The 26156-nt window shown below is 42.4% G+C and overlaps 1 protein-coding gene across 13 annotated transcripts in view; it reads right to left on the bottom strand.

The window, feature by feature from the left end:
• MICU1 (mitochondrial calcium uptake 1) overlaps positions 1 to 26156 on the bottom strand; it is a 105799-nt gene that overhangs the window by 67267 nt on the left and 12376 nt on the right. For all 13 annotated transcript variants that reach the window (XM_037401264.1, XM_037401260.1, XM_037401263.1 and 10 more), the window contains 3 exons: positions 25143 to 25304; positions 14586 to 14772; positions 7614 to 7776 (listed from right to left, as the gene is read on the bottom strand). In XM_037401264.1, the coding sequence (XP_037257161.1) occupies positions 7614 to 7776; positions 14586 to 14772; positions 25143 to 25303 (511 nt within the window). In that variant the 5' untranslated portion in view covers position 25304. The remainder of the gene's footprint in view (positions 1 to 7613; positions 7777 to 14585; positions 14773 to 25142; positions 25305 to 26156) is intronic.

A 26156-nucleotide genomic window follows, 5' to 3' on the forward strand; every position in this document is an offset into this window, starting at 1 on the left:
GGCTGACGGCCGGCTGGGCATGGGCCAGCAGCGTGCCCAGGTGGCCAAGGAGGCCAAGAGCATCCTGGCCTTTATCTGAAATGAGTGTGGCCAGCAGGAGACAATGGAAGCAACTGTCCCCCCGTGCTCAGTATTGGTGAGGCTGCACCTCAAATACTTGTATTCAGCATATAATTTTGGGCCCCTCACCACAAGACAGACACCGAGGTGCTGGAGCGTGTCCAGAGAAGGGCAACAAAGCTGGTGAAGGCACCAGAGAACAAGTCCTATGAGGAGCAGCTGAGGGACCTGGGGCTGTTTAGCCTGGAGAGCGGGGTGGTTCAGGGGGGACCTTGCTGCTCTCTACAGCTGCCTGAAAGGGGCTGTGGGCAGGTGGGGGTTGGTCTCTTCTCCCAGGTAACAAGTGACAGGACAAGAGGAAACAGCCTCAAGTTCTACCAGGGTGGGGGTTAGTTTGGATATTAGGAATAATGTCCTCACTGACAGGGTGGTCAAGCATTGGACCAGGCTGCCGAGGGAGGCGGTGGAATTCCCATCCCTGGAGGTGTTTAAAAGACATGTAGCTGTGGTGTTTAAGGACATGTTTAGTGGTAGACTTGACAGTTCTAGGTTAACAGTTGGACTTGATGATCTTAAAGGTCTTTTCCAATCTAAACAATTGTATAATTCTAAGGTTCTATTGCAAGCACAAGCCTATTGGTTCACATCAGTGTTTTATGCTCACCCTTTCTCCCAGCGATGCACAATACTATTCTGCTCTGCTGCATTAACTAAGCTGTATGCTTAAGTCCCTCTATACAACTCCCCTTACCATAGCTCTCGACAGAATAAGCCAATTCAAAAGCTGAAAAAAAAGGCATTTATATGTTCAAGGTATAAAGTTTTACTCTCTATATTTTCCTTTTTCCAAAACAGTTTATTTTCTTTTTTATGGACTTAGCTATGTGTTTTTCCACAAGTCTTTAAAGTTGACAAAAAGGAAACCAAGAAAAAAGAGGGAGTGTGGCTTGCTGCCTGTGTTCTTTTTTCTTTACATTACATAAAAACCCCAAAATACTTTTCCTTCAAGACATTACAATAGGAATTCAGCATTTGCGTAGGCTGGAGAGCTAAAGGAAACACTGCACGAATCAGTCACATCTGAACAAGGAAAGGAAAGAATGTTAGTTATTACATCTTTGTTATTCAAAAGGCAGCGTGCTAAGTTAAAGCTACTGCAGGACTGTAAGTGATACATTCATAAAGCAAATATCCTCTGACTGGGCTATTGCTGATGAGCTGCAGGAACACAAGCTAATAGGTATGTTTAACAGTAAAAAAAGAGCTTTTTCACCTTGCGCTGAAAAGCAGAGTCCGAAATACTGTTCCCCCAGAAATGAATTAAAGCATTTCCTTGAAGAGAGACAGCGATGAAATCCAAAGAAACCATTTCAGGAAGACAGCTGGCTGCTTCACAAAGTCTCCCCAGGACTGAACACACCGTAATGTGCACAACAGCTACTTCAGCTCGCATAGTGAGCATCCAGAGCAGCTGGGATTTGGTACTTGTTTCTACTCAAACCAACCCAGAGCTTTCGCCATGACCTGCTCCACAATATGTGTTTTATTTGTACGGAACACTGTAAAACCACCTCACCTTTCACTACACATCTGGATTATGAAAGCCCCTTTTGCTTCCCCAGCCAAGGGCTCTGCACCAGCCACTCAGTTTCAGAGTGCCAATGGTGACCTGCAGCAATTTCCAAATTTGCTCACCATACCAGCTTGTTTGTAATCTTTAAGTACCAATATGTATCACTCCTACAGATTCTGATACCACCTAAAGTACTATCAGGGGATCAAAAGAAACAGCAGCGCTGCTGTGGTGTACCTAAGCAAGTAGCACCACTAGGACTGTTATTTCAGATTAGACTGACACCACTTACCAATACTAACATAGGCCTCCACTCTTATTCATGTGATGGTACTCACACAGCATTCTTAAATAAAAATGTTTCAAAATAAATAAAAATTACTTACTGCCTCCCACAATGGGGAAAGGAGGGTGTTCGACAGGAGAACCATATTCTCTGCATTAATTTTTTTGGGGGGGTGGGGGGGGGGTGGGGGTGGGGGGTGGAGAGGATGTTTGAATGGAGAAGGAATTATTTATGTAAAGGAAAAAAAACCCACATAATAACCTGCTGTTACTCTTGTTCTTGAATCTTAAGTCAAATGCTTATTATATTTCTATCAATTAATGAAAACAAACATTCCACAGATTCACTCAAAGCCAGCTAATAACCATACTTGATAAATATCTAAAATACCAAGGTCTTCATTTTATCCTGAAGAAAAAAAAGAAATCCATGGGCAACAGATTATAGATTGCAGTTTTGAAAGATATTTAACAAATGAGCTTCTAGAATAATTATTATAGTATGTTAAGAACACAGTTGAGATCAATTAGAAACCATCATTATCTCCTCTGGGATGCCAGCAGTTTTCCACTAATAGAAACCTTTTCAACTCCTTCCAGTCTTTATCTTTGTAAGATGTTTCACCTTATTTGGGTAACATTTAATCATCCTCTGCTTTTCCTTTCCTGTTGCTTGATATATAACATGGACTCTTTTTCTTGAAAGTAGATGAGCAAAAGGGCTAATTATGAAGACTGAAAAAGAGTCTGTTAACTGTACATGCAACATGCTATGTTACGGGAAGAAAAAACACTGGACCAAGTTTTCCCCTCCACAGCTGTAACCCAGCTTCTGATTTTTATGAGTGTTTTCCCCTGAACTTCAAATGTGATCTGCAAGCAAACAATAAGCAGCCTGAGACTGTTCAGGGGGCAACACTCTCAGCTTTGTGTTAAAGTCTAGAACTGTTTTGTTCATTCACAGAACTACTTCGCCCTCACTTATCTCCCCCTCCTCCAACGGACAAGTCAGTCTCTCTACGAGATGTGCATTCGTAACACAACTGATCAGCCATATCAAACCGTCATCTATACTGGAAACCCTGTTTCTTCTGATGACTATCACATACACATGCATGTAAAAGCACCTCTCACTTGCTCCTCCTTGGCTAGGTTCCTGGGGTCTCTCATATTAGGTGTTACGGCCCCAAAGATGATTCTTGCCTAGGAATGATGTATTTTCACAGAAAAAATACCCACATCTATTCACCTTCCTGGTTTAGGAGATAACCACTGTGTTACCTCTCCCTTTCACCCACACATCCTTTCCCTAAAGGTCTTTCCAGCAGATGGATTTGGGGGGAGAACACAGAAGTGAGTCCCTATCAACAAACCAGAAGGCAAGTTCAGCATCTCTAGTTTCCTTCTGGGTGTTAAATACCTGAACTGAACACTTTGCAAAACTTTAGGGATCTGTATAAGCTTAGGGAGTCCTTCCCCTCCCCACCAGACTAGGTGGGCATTTGTCACAGCTCATGACTGTTGGTTCTACAGAAAATCAGATCCGTATTTCACAAACTTAACTCAAAATAACAGATATTCACCCAAGCATTGCAACAATCCAGATGCCAGTTTCTGCTCAGCTGCTCATGATTAGTCCAAACATGAAAACCAAAACTATTTCAAAACTGAGAATCAAGCTATACACAGACTGGTCAAGCCACCAGACACCAGCTCAGTCCTTCACAGCTCCTGTACTCCAACACCATCCCGTGCACAGAGGCTGCAGGGGCAGAGCTGCTGCTTCTGGCTGAGCTTCAACAGCATGTTCATAGTTTCTTGCAGACAAGGTAAAAAAAAAAACCAACCACAAAAGCCCCCCAAACCTTCCAGGGCATTTTCAAGAGTTCAGATATTTGAGTTGCTACACAGCATGGTGGATCTTTAAAGGCAGCAGGAGTTTTCATGCAGTGGGAGTCTGGGTTAACCAGGGGTGTTAACACTAGGATGGAAGAGCAAGGCTGGTTTGCGTGTAACCTGTTTTTGTGATGCTGTGATGATATATGAAGCATTTTTTACTTCTTTCAATCCTTATGCAGAGACCAAAAAAATAGTACTGGTTGATTATACCACAGCTCCTTCTCAGTCCAGGATACCCTAAAACACTCAGTTCCCCTAGGAAAATGATCAATGTAGAAAGGACCCAGAGAAACTTGGAGAAATGGAGGGAACTTAAGAGGCTAGGAAAGAAAGGATGACTGGGCAGGCCACCACCAAGCAGGTCCAAGCACTTGGCAACGTTCTTGTAGGCCAACAGTTGGGTAAGACTACAGAGAACATGCCAGCAACAACCTGCAAGTACCAGGCATGGTTATGGTTCCTGTCAAGTGTCATGGCTTCATATGCCTTTTTCAGTAAAAGCCCACCCGCCTTCAAAGAGCTGCAACATCTAAAATGTTTTTTGTTGTTGTTGTTGTTTTGTTTTGACTTGTTTGTTTTTGTAAAACCTTACCCTGTCCACCAGAGTAACAGTATTTTCAGCTGGGGTACCAAGAAAGCACCAGGTACAAAGCAACCATCCCTGTTCATCCAGCCTTGGAGCAGATATCACTGCCCATGCTTCTGTTGGTGCTTGGACTTCCCAAACAGCATATAAAGAAAAAAAAAATTTAAAGCAGTTTCCAAATTTAATGCCATTCTTTGGCTTATTCTGACAGAGTTCCAAGCTCAGCAAGAGGGTGTCATACCTTAAGCGCAGCTTGCCTACTTGAGAAAGCTACAGCAGAAAGTTTTACTGAACTAGAGAAAGCAATCTACAGGAGATAATGAATTTGCATTCATTAACAAAATGCAGTCTAGAATTGAGTTGACACTTTGTTGACAATAAATCAAACTTTCCTCTGTACAATCCATAAAAATGAGTCAGGCATATGGTACCTCACAGTAGATTATCAATTTAAAAATAAATACAACAGGGACTTGGATACCTCATTACTCTGTATCACTTACATTCCACAGTATTTTTCTCTCCATAAAATCACAGACACATTAACAAGAAGTTACTTGCTGAAATTAAGACTGGCAGCTGGAGCATACTGAGCATTCCCCTGCCCTCCTCCTGCCTCAGACTGCTTATGCAGGACCATATTAATTCACAGGACCAGAAGGTTATTGCTTTGCTGTACAAACATACCAACAAACGCCACACGCTGAAAACCTTGGGGTCAGCGAGACTGCAGAAAGTAACCCATAATTTAGTTCAAGCATTAACCTACCAAGCTAGTATGATTACAGTGGGCTACATCACTACCTGAGGGAGATTTCCAAGGAGCACTCCAAGCTACATAACCACCCGAAGGAGTGCCCTGGGATGAAGGCAGGATGCTCCAGCCCCAGTGGAGGGCATACCTGAGCTGTGGCTCAGGGAGAAAGCAGCCTCAACATTTCCCTACTAATCTATAACCTAGGTAATCCTGTGAGCCAAAAGTATCAAACAGATGTAAAGTATGGAAATAATCCAGTCAGCAGGTAGCACTCTTTGTTTTTCACTTCTGGTTTTAAAATCAGACCTATCTTTTTCATTATTTTTTTTTTTTACTACCAGCTTTTAAAACATTTGCAACAAGATTATGTCTGCTTTGACTTTACTGTAGCATTAAGTGTTTTTACCCTTCTGCTGTTCATTATGTATTAAAACATTCACTGTGATTGTCATCATGTACAGTGCTCATAAGGAAAAGCCATCCCAGCAGCAGCTTAGTCTAGAAGAAAGTCCATGACAGTAACAGTCCTCAAGACAGATTTTCAAACTAACAAGACACAAGATGTTCACTCTCCTGCTTTGCCTGCTGATAGGTAGCCAAAGCTCAATCTCATTCCACTTTCCAAGAGCACCTCGAAGTATCACCAAGGCAATCTTCTTCCCTTATAGGCTGCTTTGTGTCACTGACTGGCAGCATTTGCAGGCTTTTAAAGGCTGGAACAGGCTTCAGGGGCCATTTAAGCAGTTCACCTAGCCAGGGTAACAACAGCTACAACAAAGTTAGTGGCTAAGACTGACAAATTATTTCCCATTAGTCACCTTTGCTTGTCTCCCAAGTAGGTGTTTTCTGAGCACTCTTCAACCTATTTTCTGTGCACACCTTAAAATGCACCAAGCACATATATTGCACAGAGGAACTAAAAGAGAATCAGATGTGTTGAAATTAAACATAGGATGTTCTCTATTTTTAGCTGGACAGCAAAAATCCAGAAAAACCAAACCAAAAAAACAAAACAAAAAAAAATCTTGCATGGGAAGACTTGCACTCAGCCAGGTGCTACTGCTTTTCAAAGTACCTAAGAGCTTAAGATAGATAAAATGGTAAAACAGTTTCATTATCTATGAACATTATTTTCTGTTTATTGCTCAAGCTACTTCTTCACTGAAGATGAAACTATGTAATTCATATGAAAACTAAAGGCATTTTCAGGACCTGATGAAAACCTAAATAGCAGTTCACCAACCTGTTTTTAATGCTAATGCCAGGATTTTTTCTTCCCTCCCATGCACACTTAGTGGTGTTGTTTTCTAAGCACAAGTGTGCATGATATTTATTTAGCAACTTCATGTAAGATATCAAAACAGTTTCACAGTTTGCACATAAACTCCACTCTCAAAAAGTTAACATTTGGAGGCTGAAGTTCTTCATTAATGCCTGGGGAAAGAGGAGGAGTTTTAATTTGACCAAAGCCTGTTTCATTCTCTGAGAGACACTCTGGGAGACCAAGAAACCTGATTTCCCAGTTGTCACTCAAAACACAAATCTCCTCCAAAACAGAAGACAGGCAAAATCCTCCTGCCATCCCACAAAAACCAACTTCTTGCCAAATGCTCAGGACATAGCTCCCCAGACCAGAAAAAAGCATCTGCTCTCCCACCTGTTGTCTGCCAAACCCCCACAGGTACCATGGCTGATGTGCTTCCCTGCAACCCACAAGGAATTTGAAGCCAGCAGAGATGAGCCCCACTGTGGCCAGCTGCATCACAACTCAGCTGCGTGAATGGGGCTGCCTCGACTCCTTTATTGCTAAGGTTTTCCTTGCCAAAGCAACCTCCTTTTGCAGGTTTACGAACAGTTCTTAAACTGTTTCAGTTGAAGCTAAACTTTCATTATTAAATACGCAAGAAGGTCATCTCATCTGCTCTTCATGGGGCCTCACCAACAAGATATACTATGCTGCAACAGAACTTCAGGCAACATTTTAGGTTTGGAGCATGGAGACAGAATAGATCCAAAGCTCCAAAGAAGCATATCACAACTACACTTCTGAACCCAAATGATCACTGTTATTTGGCAGCACTGTGCTGCTGCCAGTCAGCTAAGTTCAGGCTGGCATGGACTCACTGCAGACTCTGTTGGAGAGATGAGCATGGCTCCTGCACAGCTGCACTGGTAACTTTCTGCCCTGTTCCTACATCTGTTATACTCGGTTATCCTTCTGTGCATCATCACACTGCCATAATGCATGGGTTCAGAGCATTACTTTTTTTGACTGTGGCAGCACCCAAATCAGACACCGACTCCCCTTCTGTGCCATACCTCTCAATATAACAAGAACAATACCTGACAAAGTAACTTTTTGAAGTGAATTTTAAAGATCAGGTAAGCAGAGACTGGAAAGTTTATTCCACTTCACTGTATTAGTTCCTCCAATTAGTACACACACAACTTACTTTCTGGTTGTTTTTCGTTAGGTGTTATCGATCTCACAAAATCCTGCGGTGTCATAAAAACCTCCGATTCACCATGCTCATTTATGACTTTCAAAGTGGCGAAGTATCTGAAGATTTTGTCCGGTGTGGAGTAGGCTCTGATTCTGTTCTCGTATTCCATCACCTGGATATGAAATTTAACCAGCATTAGATGGTTAAATTAGATCCCCCAACACCCACCTTAGCAGCCACCCTTAGTCCTCTGAAGGTTTTGCCACAGGAGAACAAAGATGTGTGCAGCAACACACTGGAAAGAAACTATGTTGAAAGGGTCAAACCCCATCCTATCCTCAACCTTTGAACTACCAGGAAAATTGGAAATATCTCTCTTAATACTGGAATATTAGGAGCTCACACAAGAGTCCTTACTATTGGTAAGTTTTGAGTCACCATGATGGCAGGGGAAAAACAAATTAACAAAGTCTCTGAAGGTGCTTTTAAACATGAACATAAAAAAGCACTAGCATCACATTCATGATGCTAAAAGCAGCTCAACATTTTAACCATAGTGTTGAAGGTTCTGACTTGTGATTAGCAAATGAAGTAAAAGAAAAGTCTTGGAGAGCTGGGAGAGACCTTTATTTTCAAGCTGAGTCTTGGAAAGAACTACTTGGAGCCACAGCTGGTTGCTCAGTCACTCAACCTCATTTTTTCCTCTTTTCTATCACATTGGCAAAATTCTGCAGAAACATTCTCTACTCAGTCCTCTCCTCCCCACCAATCTGCCACTTGCTAACTCTGCCAGCAGCGATTATTTTGTACCTAGAACCATTTTCTCCAACACACAGCTAGAATTAATCAAAGAGAACAGAAAGCTTTTACAAAATCACAACATAAGGCCACAAGGGAAGAAAAAGGCACAAAGACCTACACTTCATTATGTATTAGGATAGAAAAATTTCCTTCTTAGTTCAGCCTACTATTCCTGTATTATATGCCATGTTTGACAGTCCATAAAGTACTTGAAACTTTCAGTACTTCTGCCCAATAGCTACAGGAGAAAAAAAACAACAACAAAACCACCACCAGTGATCTGCTGGAAGAGAATAGGCAAGATCAAGGGTACTGCCAAAGCAGCTGTAGATCATTTATGGCTTTCATCTTGTTTTAGCCTTGTCCTTAAACTCAGACAACTTCTCCACCCTGATGTTTATCAGGCAGAAAACACCCTCTCTAGTTTTTCCTATTTCTAGGATAAAACTAGGCCAAGGCTTTTAATCCCCCAAGTCAGGCTTTGGTAAAGCAACCAGGGGAAAGCAAAGCCTCTCTCTTCTACATGTGTTCCAGCTCTGATCTTGAGCAAATACAGCTGTAGATGACATTATCTATAATGCCAATATCTAAAGCATCGTCCCCACTCTTAGCATCACCATAGATTTTTCAGAATTCAGAAATGTCCTTGCATCAAGCACTACAGCCAGCTCCCTCTTTCCTGCAGTCACCTACACAGAAAAAAATTTTTGTCCTTAGTCCCTTTTGCTACTCACCTTTGCACCTATAATCAAGCAATAAAAATGGGATTAGGTTTGTTGATTCCACAAGGTCCTACAAAGATAAAGGCACTGGATCAAGAGCAGTTGTCTTACTGTAAAGTTACAAGTCACTGTCTATCAGCCAAACCGCAGTAAACAACAACATGCACTTTCCCAGCTGCCAAACTGCACGTGTCTTTGCCTACAGCTCCCACCTGGTAGGTGGTAACTTGTTATGCCAAAGTGACCTTTTGACTTGTGATTTCAGGCCCATATCTCACCCCTTCCTGTAGCATGACCTGATCTCACGAATAACACCCCACCCAACCTTATCAGCCAAAAACATAGTTAAGCACCTTACCTTCAAGCAAGGCAACTAAAACCAACTACAGTATCAAGCCCAGAACTGGAGCTAAAAGCAGACACCACAGACTAGAACCAGCAGCTCCCTCCATCCATGACACCCTTAGCTAGAAAGCAAGCTGTGTTGAAAAACATCTGTCCACCTGAAACTTCACACAATTCCTGAGTTTCCAAGCTTGGGGAAAAATTTCTGGCAAGGCACTATCAAATGCTTTCCTTCAACCCAGCCAGGTAAGTTGCACCTCTTTTACTCGACAACTCCACTGCTGCACCAGAGACATTAGTCTTTGACGCCTCTGCCAGTAAAACCACGTTTTGTTTTACCCCACTCAACTTCACATCCACAATGGATCTTTGTATCTGCTTTAAGATCTTGCTAAAATACTGCTGACAGGCCTATTGCTATCAAGTGCTTTTCTTCTCATTTTTGGAGTATGGGCATTGCCCTTGTTCCTCACCCAATATCCTTACTGAGACTCCTCCTTATTGATCCAACAACTTCACTGTTAACTCTTTCATACCCCCCAAGCTCGGGGTAATCCTCAAAGCCCTTGCTTTCTTGATGCTAAGCAGTCTACATTTTGCTTCAACTTCAGGCACAGCAGTTTTCCCACACCCCAATCAGATCCACACTGCACCCTCAAGTCCACCACGATCATCACTTGCAACAGAAGCAAAGTACCCATTTACTACATGGCCCTTTCCTACCTAGATCATTTGCCATACTGTCATCTATCCATGCATACTGCTAAACAAAGAGCTTCCTCGGATGACCACTATGCACTTACAAGGATGCAGTTTTGATATGTGGCTTTAGAGCAGGAAGGGTCAGTCTGTTGCTCAAAAGCCATGTACAGCTCTCAAAGCAATGTGGCATGGCTCACAAAAGCTTAAAAAAGGTCTCCTGTCTCAGCATGCAGCACAACAACCCTTCACAGATCTGCAAACCCAGAGGTTTGTCCACATGCAGTCTGAAATTTCACGAGAAATATGTAAAGCAGTTTTGGGCTTCCCATCCTCCAAGAAAACCAACTGAATGCCTTTACAAAAATAGGACCAATAGCAGGTGGAGAGCTGACCATCTCATTTCGAATTAGTCTTAAAGCAGCATCAGACAAAGCAGGAAATTAAGGATTTTTAAATGACCATCATCTTCTGATGCAAAGTTTGCCACATCTGGCCAAAGCAAGCTGAGCTGACCTACCATCTCCATGAAAGCTCAAAGCAGCCCCTCTAAGCCCACTGCAGTGTAAAAAGCGGGTGTTACCTGTGAAGCGATTAGTTTCAGATCCATAAAGGAACATGATTATGTACAGCTACTCAGCGTTTCATGGGAAGCTAGTTTTAATTATTTCCATCCTTTTGAGTCCCAGTAATTAGCTGTGACAAACACATTTCAGGACAAATACATTCCTGAAAAATTATGAGGAACAACAGTCTTGAATAACTCACAATCTACACCAAAAAAGTAGAATCTAAAATTCTTGTTTAGTATCTCACAGGCCGTTTTCACCACAACCCAAATCACACTTCCTCAAAAATCCCTACAAGAAGTGAGCAAATGCTGCAACACTTCTGCCCTTTTGCCTGCAGCTGAACTCACGACTACCTCATTTTCGCTAACATGATCTAATCAGCTGGCAAAACCTAATAAATATGCTAAAACCCATCCCTCTGACTTCAAGACCAGACTGAACATGAAGCCAGGTCAAGAAGGGAACAGCCAAGACCTTGCAAATGGGAACAACTTACTCAAGATTGGGTGCTAAACACAAAGTGGGCAGTAATATGGGTGCCCTGATCTCACTATACATATGTGGAATAAAAAGCACGTGTGTTTTTGGGTGCACACATGACCATCTCTGAGGGCTTTTTACACCACTTCTAAATAATCTGGTCACAAAAATCATCTCAGACAAGTCTCTTCTCCCAGACCCTCTCACCTATGAAATAATCCAAAACATTTTCCTGGCAAAGCGTGTACCCAGGCAGTGGCCTTTTCCCAGCACGTGCCAGTCCTCGATGCAGTGCAGACCTGCCAAAACCCTCACCCTGACCCCAGAGGCACAGCCTCATGTAATCAGGGGCCTCCAGAAAGATTATGTGACCAAATGGGAAAAAATCTTATTTTGCACTTATTAATATAGTACGTACTTACTGGAGGAGAAAGATGAGCAAGTAATCCCCATTGCTCTACAAGAGCAAAGCTGCTGTTGAGACAGTCAATGTTTATGCTAAGCCTCAGGTTAAAAGGAAAAAAAATCAAGTCTTGTGCAGACATGAAAATAAAGCTCTAAATTAACATCTCAATTCACTTCCAGAGCATCACCAGGGCCTCCCTGACCATGCAACAGTGCACACATGTCAGCAGGGTAAATTAATTACAATTAATTTTCTTTGGGTTTCCTACTGTAATGCACACCAAAATGAAGTTCCAGCACAACTAACACTCCTAAGGCAGCACACCTGCAGGACACAGAAAACACTGCAATCAGATCTTGACAAAGCAGCCCTAATGCTGCATGCAAACACTTAATTAACACATCAGTCCACCCACATCGTGTATTACCGCTCATCAGCCTTCTACCTATGAAAGGGCTCAAAATCTTTTCCTTCTCTGCCTTACAGTCAGACCTATACATCGCACAGCCTAAAAGACAACACGTGCCTGGGAACCACCCATACACAATCGCAGCACCAGCCCCAGCAAATGCCAAGGGGTTTGTATTTCAACTTCCTCTTCACTGAATCACTACCCAAAATAGCTATGTCAAGCCTAATTTGTTATTTCACCACTAATCACAACTTCATTAAAAGCAGAATTGGCATAACAAACAACTGTTAAAATACTTTCAATTAAGCTTCATTTTTTTCTCAAGGAAAACCCCACACTATGTTCCAATTAATTACGGGAGGAGCCGGAAAGGGTTTTTACTGTGGGTGGTGGTGGTTGTTTTTTTAAAGAAAAACATAGAAGAGTCAGGAAAGAGTCAGGAATTCCCTAAAGTGCTACACAACTCATTAGGAGAGTAGCACATCCTGGGAGCAGCCCTGATTTTGAGTCAGAAGCCAGGGCACACCTTTGTCTGTCATCTGAGCTGGTAGCATTCAGACATACCTCCTGAGATGACTCACTAGGGCAACTGCTGATCAAACACCAAGCCCACAACAGAGCTGCTCAAACAAACACAGAACCCAGCACCTGGGAGACTACCGGTTACATCCTGCATTAAACAAAGCAAAAGCAACACTGCCATTCGGGTTACAGAAGGTACATTCCATCTTAAGTCTGGAGAAAGAAGGGCTTACATTGGCAAAAAAGTCCGTCTTAAACACTGCTCTCTCCGCTGAAATCACTGCCCCCGAGTTAAGTACTGTAGGAGGAAGGCAGGCTGTGGACTGAGAAGGGATCCAGGCTGCATTCTCAACAGACCTCTTGGGCATCCTCCACACCTGGCTCACATCTTATTTGGAAAGCATGGCCATATTCCTCCCTGCCTAGTATGGGAAGGAAAGAGCTGGTCAGCGTAGGGATGTCTCCTAACAACTGGAATAAAAGTCCTCGCCTGCAAACAAATATTCGCTGGCTTCCCTAGCCAGAAGCAACCAGCCATGTAAGACAAAAGGAAAAAAATTAATAACATCAGTCATTACATTCACTTGTGATGACAAATTTTTTTTCTTTAAAAGTAAAGAGTGTGGATGAAGGTGGATCATTTCTTTGCTCTTTGCAACCTGCCACCATCTGCTGATACTGGAAAAAAAAAAGATAACCCACTTCCCCTGAGTGGTACTGGCAAGAGTCAAAGTTTTGCTGAAGCTGTCAAGAGTGCCTGACACCCAGTTGCCAAGAAAATTAGCACAAGCCAAGAATCCATATTCCTGGACAATTCTGAATATCTCAGTGTAGTATCTTACAGCATAACCTAACTGAGCTGCCACCACAGCATGTCACAACAGGGAGAGTCTGGAGCCCCAGATACCGCAAGGCACTTGAAAATTTCAAGTTGTGTAATATACTCTAACCAAGAGCAGAATATGATTCAGCAACGTCAAATAAACAGCTCTTAATTTTTTTTATGAAAAGTTGTTAAGCCACTATATACGACCATCCACAATTTAACAGCTAATGAGATGCAGCCTCCAGGATACAGACTTAAAAATAATTATCAGAAGCAAATCATACAGAAAGAAATAGTGAAGAGCATATACTCCCATTCTCCTCCTTGGCACTGCAAAGATATTAAATCATCCAACACAGCCCAATAAAACCAACATCCAGACAGCTTTAAAAAAAATAAAATCACATTGTCTGCCAAATCTCAGTTATAGGACTCTCCATCAGACCAAATCATACATCTTGTAGTAACAGTGTTACAGATAGTACTGAACTAGTTGTCTAACAGTTCTGAGCAGCCCAAAGCTCTCAGGATTGCTCAACAGTGAAGCCAAGTCACAAGCTGACAATATAGTTTATTACTCAAGCTTTCCTCTTGTTGAAAATGTGCCTGATATGAAAATTAAATAGGCATAAGCATCAAGAGGGAGATATGACTAACCATGAGCAGAGCGAGGCTGTATTTCAACAGCTACTCTTACATGGAATAATTAAAAAAAGAATTAAAGTATGCTTTTCCGACAACCCTCCCTTCCACATTCATCCTCTTTTTCCTACATACACTCCGTATGTCCACAGGCAAATAGATGGACTCCCAGACACACACATGGTGGATGCCCTAGATGGTTTTAAAGCTTTTGCACTGACCCCCTACTTTGCATGCACCAGGAGTCTTGATTTCTCAGAGCAATTCTTCTGACATCCAACTGGAGATGTGAGAAAAGATCTCTGTTTCACAGGATCAGTATACTGTGCTTTCCAAGTTGCTTGCTAAAAAAGTTCAACCTAAAGAAACTCAAGGTAGCATGCCAAGAAAGTAGGTTCCCAAAACAGTAAGGTCCCTTAGAAAACGAAGGCACAGAGCAAAGGCCAGACTCTATACGTTCGCTACACCACAGTCTGAAAAAACATTATGCAAGTTTTCTCCTTTTCTCTACTGCAGTGCAACAGCTGCAGCTGTAACATGCCCAAGCTTGGTACCTTACGGTCCCTGAACCCGGAACGCTTCTTCTTCTTCCCTTCCGGCTGAGCCTCCTCATTGCCCGATGCAACGGCTTTTCTACCCTCACTGCTGCTGCTTTCCTCCTCCTCCTCCTCATGCTTCACCTTCTCACTTGGCTCAGACCTCGGATCTTGTTTTACAGAGGATGAGTCTTCTGCATAGGCCCTGTACAAGGCAAAAGAAAACACCAGTTTAGAAAATTGAGAGGGGTGCTAAGGCTACAAAGACCGCCATGCAAGTCTCTCCCTGAATGAAACATTTGTTACAGTTCAGCATGGAGGACTGCAAAGCAAAAGCAAAAAAGTGATCAGTCTCCTTGGAATATTGTGTGCCTTTACCTGCTGTAATGCAATTTCCACCACCCCCACGCCCTGCCAAATCCAAGCTAATAATCACAGTGAGTTTTCCCAGCCCAAAAACATAGAGCAAATCACTCAGTGAATTACTGTGCCCTCTCCCAAAATCTACACATGCAAGAAAGAACGGGAAGGGCATACCATACCTCCTCTAGCACTAAATTCCACCCCCACTCCCCCAAAAACGATTTATATGAAAGTGATAAAAATCTGTTTTACCATCAGCACTGCAGGATTCAGAAAGAATAGCCTCTTTGTTTCAGCTCAACTGATTTATTTTCTATCTCCAGCAGGTGACAGGCTGTTTTATTTCCTCCTTCCACCAATGACTGCTCTAAACTCCAGTGCTACAGGAGTTGTGACAACAGAAACTGGGGTTGTTTATCCTCAAGCTGGAAATACAACTCTGGCAGAACAAAGGACCCCTTTTCCCTTGCTGTTCAAATACAAAGTTCTTCAGCAACCCTGCTTGTAGACCAAGACTCAATACTCAAAATCACTCAGACTAAGCCACAAGTAACTCGCAGAACTGCAACTGGCAATAGGGTGCTTAAATAACCCATAAACCAAACAATGCTATGGCTTTCCTATGCTTTACTTTTAAAGTGGTTTACAACCAGAGCTCAGACCACGTTAATATGAGTTAAATTAATAGTCTTTAAGGGCATGTTAATGTGTCACAAGCAACAAAGCAAAGTTTGATAAAATGGTTTCTCTTTCTGAAGGACTCAAACAGCTCAGGCGAACACCCTAGCCTGCCTGTAACTTAAGTGAAGCTGCCTTGACATGCATTCCTGGTGATTTATTTTGGACTTCTCACAGGGTTCAGGGCTCACACAGTTAGGTGTCACTCATTATCCAGTGGCCTTCAGATGAAGGCTGGTACTTTAGTGCTCCCTGTAACTATGAATGTGGTCATTTACAACTGCATGAATTTATTCAAAAAAAGCTGCCTTGGGAGGAAAACAAAACCAAACCAAGATCTTTGAAATCTCCCAAGCTCTGAGCAAAAGGCTACCCATATTTTATCCTACCAGTTTCCTGTAAAACACAGACACAGTATGTAAAATCAACAGAGAAAGTTTGTGTCTCCCCAGCAGTATGCAGATTTGCAGCAATCTCAGAGCATCATCTTCCAAGAAGAAGAAACGAGGATAGGTGCTCCATCAATTAATTTAAATGCTACTGAAATTAAAGACAAATCATTCCTTACCAGCATCTAGTAATTCACTAACAGTCATAGGACAGGACAGATGGGGAAGGGCTAAAGAACTCAAATCGTTCCACAGTACTGCTGAGAAACAAAAACTTTATTGTTCTAGAATAAATTCCCAAAGAGCATACTTAATATTGAATCATGATGAATGCAAATTAATTTTTGTTCATATTATGACAACTACTTCAGCGAAGTACCAAAATCACTTGAACAACCACCAAGATCCCAGCATTGCCTTGGAATGCTGTGGGTTATTCCCACAGCACTACAGCTAGGTTAAAGCAGTTCAGAGGTTTCTAGTCTACGCTGTGACAGCATGCAACTCCATCGCAAGGGTTTGATTTAATAAAATACGTAAGCGCTTGGTGAAGAGCAGTACTAGCCATGACTTTTCATGCAAGACACAGTCTAATGTGCCAGCCTTTCCTTTCTGAAAAGGTCCTGAGCCTTTATTTGCCAGTATGTTTTCATATTATAGCAAAGCACCATCTTTAAGACCTCTACTGAACCAAACGGGTTCAGTGAGAGACAGAATCCAAATCTTGAGTCCTTCACAAGCATCTTAAGATAGGGAAATTATTTCCCCAGAAGAGGCAGGAAGTTGATCTGTCTCTTGGAGCACGAAGTCCACACTGGCACCTCTCCTGAAGCCTTTCCTGCAAGTTTAATCAGCAGTGGCACATACTTGTGGAGTTGTGGTTTTGGCTGATATGCAGTTTGCTAGAATAAGGTGTTGCCAGCTGAGGCTACACCAGTAGTGCATGTCAAAGAAAGCCCTTGCTTAAGCAGGACACCAGTCATTAGCTCTGAGAGAACCTCTTGGGAAAAGGTCCTGGGGACAGAAAAGCAGTAGAAAATTGATTGCTTATCTACACAACCAAGCTATTCCATATGAAACATGCCAGAGAATAGCTGTATCGGTAAAGATTTCCTCCTGTAATGCTTGACTGACAGCTAGCAAACCAGGCGAGGGATAAATGAAATTAAAAATCAAACGTTTTCAGCAAATCCTACGCATTCCTTCAATCCATCACACTGTCAAGGCAGTTGGCTATAGCAATGCAGACGTAGGCTGTTTGAATACAGTCTGCTTTCCCCCCCTCCCTGGTTTATCCAGGTAATTAACTCTGCTCTACAGTTAGATCACCGTTGCAGCATACAAGCAAAACAAGCTGTGAGAATAAAAGCTAGTCTACTTCCCAAGCAAGGTTTTAAACAGTACCTGCTATTCCTCACCTCCAGGACACAGTCCAAACTACTCATTGAATTAATCACTGAAGGATCTGCTCTCTACGTACACCTACTACTTTGTGTATTTTACATCCTGCACAACCATCCTCTGTTGAAATCCTTGGCTTCCAACAACTACACCTTCCATCTGCACCCACATAAAGGAGTCTTTGAATGCAGATGTCCGAGTATGGCTGGAAAAACCTCACAGCTCTAGAAAGATCCACCCTGCTGGACTGTCATCAGCCAGTGAAGACTCTCCACCTCCTTTTTTGATGAGACTGACTTTCCAATGGCATGCCTGTGGTTACAACTTCTGCACAAAAGGGCAACAAAAATACAAAGACTCGCTTCACTCTGTGCCAAAACTGGCAGCCAGCCTCTACCCACAGAGTGTGCCTGCCCCAGATCCTAGCTGCCACGCTTCAACCCTACTGGTCTCTTCAGGTCCTGTCTGCGTACCCTGCCCCCAGTGAACGGAATTTGAGGCAAAGACTGTATTTCCCATCTGCTTCATAGTATCTTCTTTTAATCCTTGGAGAAAGCCAACAATCAAGCATAAGATTAGGTTCATCATCCCCAAAGAAAACCACCTAGCTACCACAGAGGAGGACTAAATACTGAATTTTCACTTAGCAAATGGTTCTTTGACAAAGCCACGTGCATGCAACCATACGATATACATACACAAAGGATCTTGGTACTCACAGCAGTCACTGGCATGATACTCCACAGCTGCAGGTCTTCCAATTAGAGAAATTGTAATCTCTCACTTTAACGTATTTTTCTTCTTTGAGTGACAGAAGCATAACAGTTTGTTAAAGTAACAAAGCTTTGTGCCAAAGGTAAGTGCTTAGTTGTTCTAAACCTGAAGGCAGTAGAAAAGCACTTAGATATCACATCTAATAATCATGTCATTAGTCTCAGAAGGAAATGCAGGAGATCTAACAAGAAGTTGGGCACTCAGGAGTCAGCAAAAACATTGCCACCAAACGAAGCAGGAGAGGGGAATCCTGCCTGACAGATGTGTTCTTCAGGTGACGAGTTGCCATACTCCCTATCTATAAACATCTGGAGACATCCACATGAGGTTTAAAAGCCACTTAAAACTTCAGTTTTCCATACTGAAATACAAAAGCTAGCCTGTACACAACATTCATAAAAATAGGCAGCCTCCAGGGATCAGGAGTGCTTTCAATGAGGAGCTCTGTCTCATCCTCACCTCAACCATATTCAGCAACTAAATTACTTAGCTAAGGCTTTAATAAGAAGTTAACCAGAAATTATGAAGATCCATAGCCCGCTTTTTCAGGATGTCACCCCACTCAGGATTTTTTACTATTGTGCTTCCTTCCTCAGCTTTCACGGCACTTAATACTGCTGTAAATTAGCACAATGAATTTGTAGCATGAACTGCAATGAACATGCCAAAATTAAGACAGATTCCAGAGGTGAATATGAACAATTAGATTGAGGAGACAGCTCTGGATACCAGCCATAGCTTAAAATAGGTCCAAGAACATAAGGAGACAGCAGCATAATCTGCAAGATGTGCACGTCCTTCCTTCCACCCCAGCCAGCAGCAGGACCATCCCCACAAAAAAAAGCCTTCAGCTACTGACAGTGCACTCCAAGGAAGAGCTGGACAAACCGGAGAAGAGCCAATAAGGAGCAGCAGGAATGGTTAAGGGTCCAGAACACAATGTGGGGAACTTGACCTAAATAAGTCAGATTGCTATAAGAAAGAAGGAAAGAGGAAGGTGAGATAACTAATACATAAAACCACTGCAGCAGGACTGTTCTCTTGGTCCAGCAAGGGCAGGACAAGATTCAGGATGTGCTTAAGAACACCATAAGGGAAGAGACACACGGCAAAGAAGGAGAAGCCTATATATACACGTTTAGATACACAGAAAGCATGTAATGTTAAGGACAGAGAACACTGGAATCAGCTGCCAGGGAGGATTTATTCCATCACTGATCTCTCCATCACCAGCAAATTCCTAAAAATAGGTGAGACAGCTGCCTGTCAAGACTAGATTGGAGGCCCCCAGCCCTGCCTTGGCAGCACACTAGCAGATTTCTCACGCTCCCTCCCACTCTCCTCTGTTGCAGCCCAGTTTAGGCACCAGCACCAGCTCAGGCACCAGCACCAGCTCGTGGGTGCAGACAGACAGGCCAGAGCATGAGGACCTGCGCTTCAAGCCCCCTTGAAAGGGACTGCTCTGAAGAAAATGAACCTGAATGGTTTTAGGTCAGTCTCACCAGCTAACTTGGATCACGTGGGATAACACACAGCTCCTTAGATATGACTCCCCGATAGCAAGGAGAACAATTGCTTCACAAAGGCCATCAACCCTAATGACACACACTGGAGGCATCCTACTGACGTTACCATAATATCCTTGTAAATTACACATCTGTTAATTTCTTAAACCAGGAGACACTGCTTACATTTCCAAAAGAGCTCACCTCAAGTGGGGCACGGGGCTATACCCCTGAACCACAGTGCTGACAGACGCACGCACAGTTTCTTGCATATCCATTTGGCTTCTCCGCACAAATCCTAGCTCTGATTTGCTATGTAACATTTAAATAAGATACTATCAACACACTCTGATCAAACTCCAGAGCTCTGCAAGCTTAGGGCAATACCTGTGCTTTAAGCTCTGCAGGTCAACTGAGGTCACACCACACACCCCCCACCCCCCCCGGGCTGTTCAGATCTTTTCCTAATTGACTCCAGTTTTGACTTTGGCTCATTTCCCAACATCTGATTCTTTCCTTCCCCTGATGCTCATGGGTAAAAATAATATGAAGCCAAAAGCCACCTGAAAGGACACAGTGCTCTTTCAAGACAGCACTCAGATCGACATGTCTTCAGGCCTTAGGAGAAAACCCTCAGCACAGCAATCCTAAGGATAGCCTCTTGAGTCTGTCATCTCTCACAAAAAATTAAAAAAATGGAGCAGAATTCTCAAAATAAAAATAACCTCATATGAATAATACCTATACTTTTTAGTCCTTTCTCTCCTACATCAGGTTACATAGTACCTGACATATCCATAGCTATAAAAACAGCTTCTCCCTTCTTGACTGATTTACATGGTTTCTTTTGTTTTACTAGAAAAAAGATTTTTAAAGTCTCAGTTTCAGCCGGCATAAGGCATTTCCAACACTTCTGCCATTAAAAATGTATTCCAAGCAAATTACTCTGAAGTCTCCATGACAGTGATGCAAACCCCCCCAATGCATTCCTAAACAGAGTTAGCTATGGGCTGATCTAGCTTCAAAATTAATTCCGGAAGCGCCGATGGAGAACCACCAAACACCAAAAGCAGTGAAGGTCAGTAAAGCAAGGAAGACGAAGAGTCTTCTCTACAGACAACCTTCCAGTAAAACAACTGGGCACTTGATACAGGGTGGCCGAAAAAGAGAGGAAGAAATGGTAAAGACTGAAAGAAATCTGCAGAAGTGGCAGCCAGCACTGCTCAGCTTGCTGGCGAGGAGTGAGGCATGAAAAATATGAGTTTGTAACAAAATGAGAATATACTGTCAAGGCTGGGAGATGGTATCACAAGCTTAATTGCTTCAACTTATGCACAGAATGGGGCAAAAGACGTAAGAGCACAGAGTAAGGCCAAGGGGATGCAGCAAAAGAAGATTGGGTACTGCATTAGATACAAACATGCTGGTAGCAAAGGATCTTCTTGTTAAGCAAGTTCCAGAACAACACAGATGTCTTGCCCTTATTCATACCACTAATATATTTGCAGAAGGATAAGAAATGAAGCATAACTAAATACTTCCAGTCAATCAGGAAGAGCACTTGGTAAGACACTGCTTACAGAAGTCCTCCCCAGAGGTCCATATGCTCCCTTATTTCATTCAACACCAGGTTGATTGAGTGACAACATTCAGCACTAAAATGCCAGTTTAAGTGCTTTCAGATGCCCACTGCCCACAGATTCAGCCAGGAAGGTTTGTGACATAAAGAACATATCTGTGGCATTTTAGTAACACTCCCAATGGGTATGTAGAGCTACAAATACAAAATAGAAGTTTTACACAAGCATCAGTAACAGTATTTTTTATAAATATTAAGCTTGTTGCAAACTGAGAGGTTCAGTACTGCTCATCTATTAATGGCTCATTTAGATTAGCCAATGAATGCACCAAGATTTATTTCAAATTAATTAATTCAGTTCATTATTCCAATGCTCAGATACTTAATTGCTTCTGCCGCCAGCTGGAAATCCTCAGAGTTTAAGTTATTGCTTAGAAAGGGTAAACTTCATTAGTCTTCTAAGCTCAGTTATTTGCAATGCTAAAGTATTCTCCACGACAGCCAAACAGAGCACCATTAGTTACTCCTGTTGTGTAATTTTTCACATGAGATTTACTCCACCAAAACCAGGCAGCAGGAGCTCCCAGAAGACAGCAAAGTCAATAGGACCAACACTCACCTGCAATGGATGGCTATGCAGAAGGCTACACACAGATGCAGATCAAACGTGATGATCCCACCAGCCCACCTCCTATCTCAGGAAGACACAATCTAAGTCTTTCCTGTCTTACGGCATAAAACCACTGTGGTTTTTTATATATATCTTTTCAATCCTTGACTTATCTACCTTTGTGCAGGCTTTCTTACCCCAGCACTGGCTTCTGACACTGCTCAAAGCATATCCTGCAGAATCAGTTTGTAATACACTGGTTTCAGGCTGCACATGGCAGACAAACCACTTGAGAAGTCCTGTCTTTCCTCATGCTAAGTAGTGGATAGCGTGAGTTCACATACAGGCACTAACATATTAATCCTTTTCAGCAATTTACACTATCATCAGAAGTACAAGAAATCTGTTTTGAAATAGTAAGTTTGAGCATTTTTTAAGTACTGATGAGAGATGCAGTGCTGCTCCCCACACAGCAGTAGAGAAGAGCTGGGGCATTTACACAAGGCTTTATGCAGATGGCAAAAAGAAATACATCAGATACTCTTTTCCTTTTATTACTGCTCTTCATCTAACACTGCATCATCTTCTACTTACTTAGCCCAAGAAGCACAAGATTTTCAACTGCTTCTTGATTCAGCCTACTACATCTTTAATGCCTTAACTATAAAGAACTATTAAAAAAAACACAACAAAAAGAGGGAGACATCCCTTACCTTAGAAAACTTCACTGACAGCCTGCAGCAGAGCATCCCTTAACAGCATTCCCTACTCAAAGGGCAATGATGTGCCTCAGCTTCATTAACAGACCACCAAAAGTTAAGCAGAATATTAGCAGGCACACATTCCTCATTAGAGGAGTTTGTCATCAAAAGGGACAGCAATTCTTTGGTATGCTACGAGAGCCACGCTTAGGACCTGCCGGACCCCTCAGAGACTGGCTATGCAGCATGGCAGTTTCCTATCACAATGAAAGCACAGTTGCTTCACTAACCTTAGGTAAACAAGCATCATAGGTCATCCCTGCAACAGAGTAACCCCAGCAACAGAATTGGTTATGCAAAGGACCTCCCTAACCTCCCATTCAAAACCCACTGCAACACTTCATAAATTGAAATTGCTTACTACTAACTGTAAATACTCAAGACGCATACAGACATTTCTCTCTGTAGTCCGTAAGTTATATTTTCAGTGACATCTGGCATATTCAATCCTGTGCCCTGGCTACATGTATTACATATTTACCTTTTGTAACTAATTCATTATACTTACTGCTACTTTACTGTAATAACTCAGTATGTACTACCTAAATAACCCAGGATGTCACTACAAATGTTTTGTATTCACCTACACTTATTCTTAAACTCTTACTAATCACCCATTTTATATATTGTGAAAGACAAAAGGAAATTTGCAGTTCCTTATCCCTCATTTAAACACAACATTAAAATGCCTATTTAAAAGTCTTTTTAAAATGTCTACAGGTGTCAGTATGAAGTATTTTCTACACAAATATATCAGTTTTGTTCCTCCTCTTACTAAAGAGTTGTATGCCAAGTAGTTAATTAAATGAGTATCATAAGCCTGGAAGTACTATTTTACAGTTACTGACATTGTGGATTTATTTCATGGCTCCTGTAGGAAAGGAATACCTCAAAGTCTGTATAATTCTATTTAGTGCTTTACAAATTTATAACAGACAAAGTAGATAGAGCAAAGAAGCAAAAAACCCAAACAGTAACAGCAAGTCAGCATCTCCAGATTGATAAGGACTGGGGAGATCACAGACCATGCTACTCCAAAGACATTGCCCCTCTCTATCTGATTTCAATCAGCACCCTCAGCTGAGCAAGGTCAAGCCTAGTCATAGTGCCCAGGGGCCTCCAAGAAACAGCCAAGTACTCCAGGAGCCAAGAATCACTCCCTGAAATCACCTGTGACCTAGCACTCTGCATACCATTAGAGCTCTTTGCCACAGGAAGCACCTTCCTACTGATGAAAGCTGAAGCCAACAACTGACAATTTGGCTGTTTTAAAAAGCAGAAGTGAACCTGCTGCAGGAGGGAGATCTTAACTCTCTGTCTTCTGATCTTAACTCTAACTCTGACACCTTTATGTAGGACATTATGTCCTACCTACTTAAAGATCATGCTGAGGATGTTTTAAGTGGAAAAAACCCTGCTCACTTCCCTGACTGAAAAGGGGTGTTACCCTGGCCATTGCCACAGAAGTCTTCAGGTCCTGTGAATAAAGAGGCACTACATAACTGCAGATTATTAGCAGAATGCAGCATAAGACAACACTGTGCTGGATCACGGTGTTTTTCCGCAGACTGAGCAACTCCTTTTAGCAGATATCAAAGTTTGACAGCTCTAGGAACAGCCAGAACAATCACTATCATTTTCCTCCTGTTGTGTTAGAACTAGAGCCTTCCAGCCACAACACAGGTGAGCAGAGTGGCAGCAAAAAAGAACCTAAATATTGTCATGAAAGTAAGATGGGTTTTAAGCAAAGGCTTTATTTTCAGACTCCAATTGCAGCCATGAGCTAGAGTGACTGCAGGTGCCACACCGCTCCTACATTTTGAGGGAAGAGAAGGGAGTCCTTGATTTATTTCAAATGTGGCACAGGCCCATGGTTCACTGATGGTCATTCAGGCAAGCACAAATAGCTCCTTTCTCCCCACAATCATGGAAACAAGCTTTGAGCCTCACGGACCACAAGTAGGTGACCTCAGGCTCTGGCCCTTAAAAACCAGAGTCCTGCATACAGCTACCTTACCATCACAAGATGAACTGTCCCCTTCTGCTTCCCTGCTAAGTTTCATATATGAAGCAGTCAGCAGAGCACAAAGAAAGGCAGAGTAGCATCCCCTAGCCAAGTGTGCTATCCCTAGCAGCCCTCCTAGAAGCTGAAAGCAAGACATTTCACCCAGCTTGGTCAAGTCAACAGACTTCTCTTTGCACAATACCACAGACCCATGTAATGCTGGGGGAAGCCAGGCAGCAAATCCTGCCATGGGGAAAGAGCTCACGTGTGGATGGCTCCAGGGGAAAATTCAGCCCTCAGCTTTTTTGCATCTCTGACTACTCACAGTGGCAAAGCAACTCCACAGGGAATCACCAACAGCCATTCCTTGCATGCAGCAGAAGCAGGACAAGCAACAATGCTTTAAAAAGTCTCCCGCAGATCTTAAACTCATCTGGAGGACTTACCACTGAACTAAAGCAGCATGACATCTCAGGCAAAAAAAAACCCAAACAAAAAAATATGTATTACCTCTGCCAAAGGAATCTGGCACTTGTTGTCACTGCAGTTGTCCCTACGAAAGCTGCCATCACAAGCCTACGCCTGGTCCTTGGGTGATGTGCCGTCCCATGGTAACGCCGTGAAACAGCGGACAGCCCTGCTGCAACAGGAAGAAGTCGAAGGCGAAACATCCTGTGGAGTAAGAACAACATATTAGTAAAGCAACAAATGGCTTCAACTATCCCAACCAGATAGTTGTTCGCAAGTTGTTTCTTGAATAGGAAAAGTTACAGAAAATAACTGTCACAGACATTTATTAGCTGTTCTGCAATAGGCACATAACCTAATAAATAGATAATTACAAGTGTTACATACTGGTGTACACCTGGCTGACACATCCTCACTACTTACTCAGCTGTTCTTACAGCATTTCTTCAAATTCCTCTTAAGCCTTCCTCCAGCACACCTCATTAAGATGAAATATTTGCACGCTTCCACCCAAGTGCTAAGTCACAGAAGATGCAGGTAGATCTTACACACAAGTATAGCAGATAAGAGCCATTTGGCCACAGGGAAAGACACAGCTGGATTTTAAATGGCAAATTAAACCAAGTAACAAGAAACCTACCAAACAAACCCCAACCCAGTCATTATAAATTTCCCTAAGAAAACCCTACAGCTCTTAATCACTTTTTTTATCTACCCTGGAGCAAATAATTTATATCAAACTTTAAATATAAGGCAAGTTTCAAAGCATCAAAACTTGTAAAACACAATCCATACCTCAGTACACACACACCAGTACACAGACAAACAGAAAACCAGAACTACAAATCCAAACATTATTACAACAGAGGAAAGTGAACTGCAAAAAACTTCACCTCATCACACACACCAGCTACAGGAGACAAAGCAATTTTTGCTAGCTCACAAGACTGAAGGTGAAGGGTAAATGTCACCCTTGAAAGGGAAAGGTGCTGTATCTTTAGTGAAATAAAGGTTTTATTTCTAACTGATGCAAATTCCTTTTGCAGATTGTAGGGT

The sequence above is a fragment of the Falco rusticolus genome, chromosome 9, assembly GCF_015220075.1.
Source record: "Falco rusticolus isolate bFalRus1 chromosome 9, bFalRus1.pri, whole genome shotgun sequence".
Classification (NCBI taxonomy): Eukaryota; Metazoa; Chordata; class Aves; order Falconiformes; family Falconidae; genus Falco; species Falco rusticolus.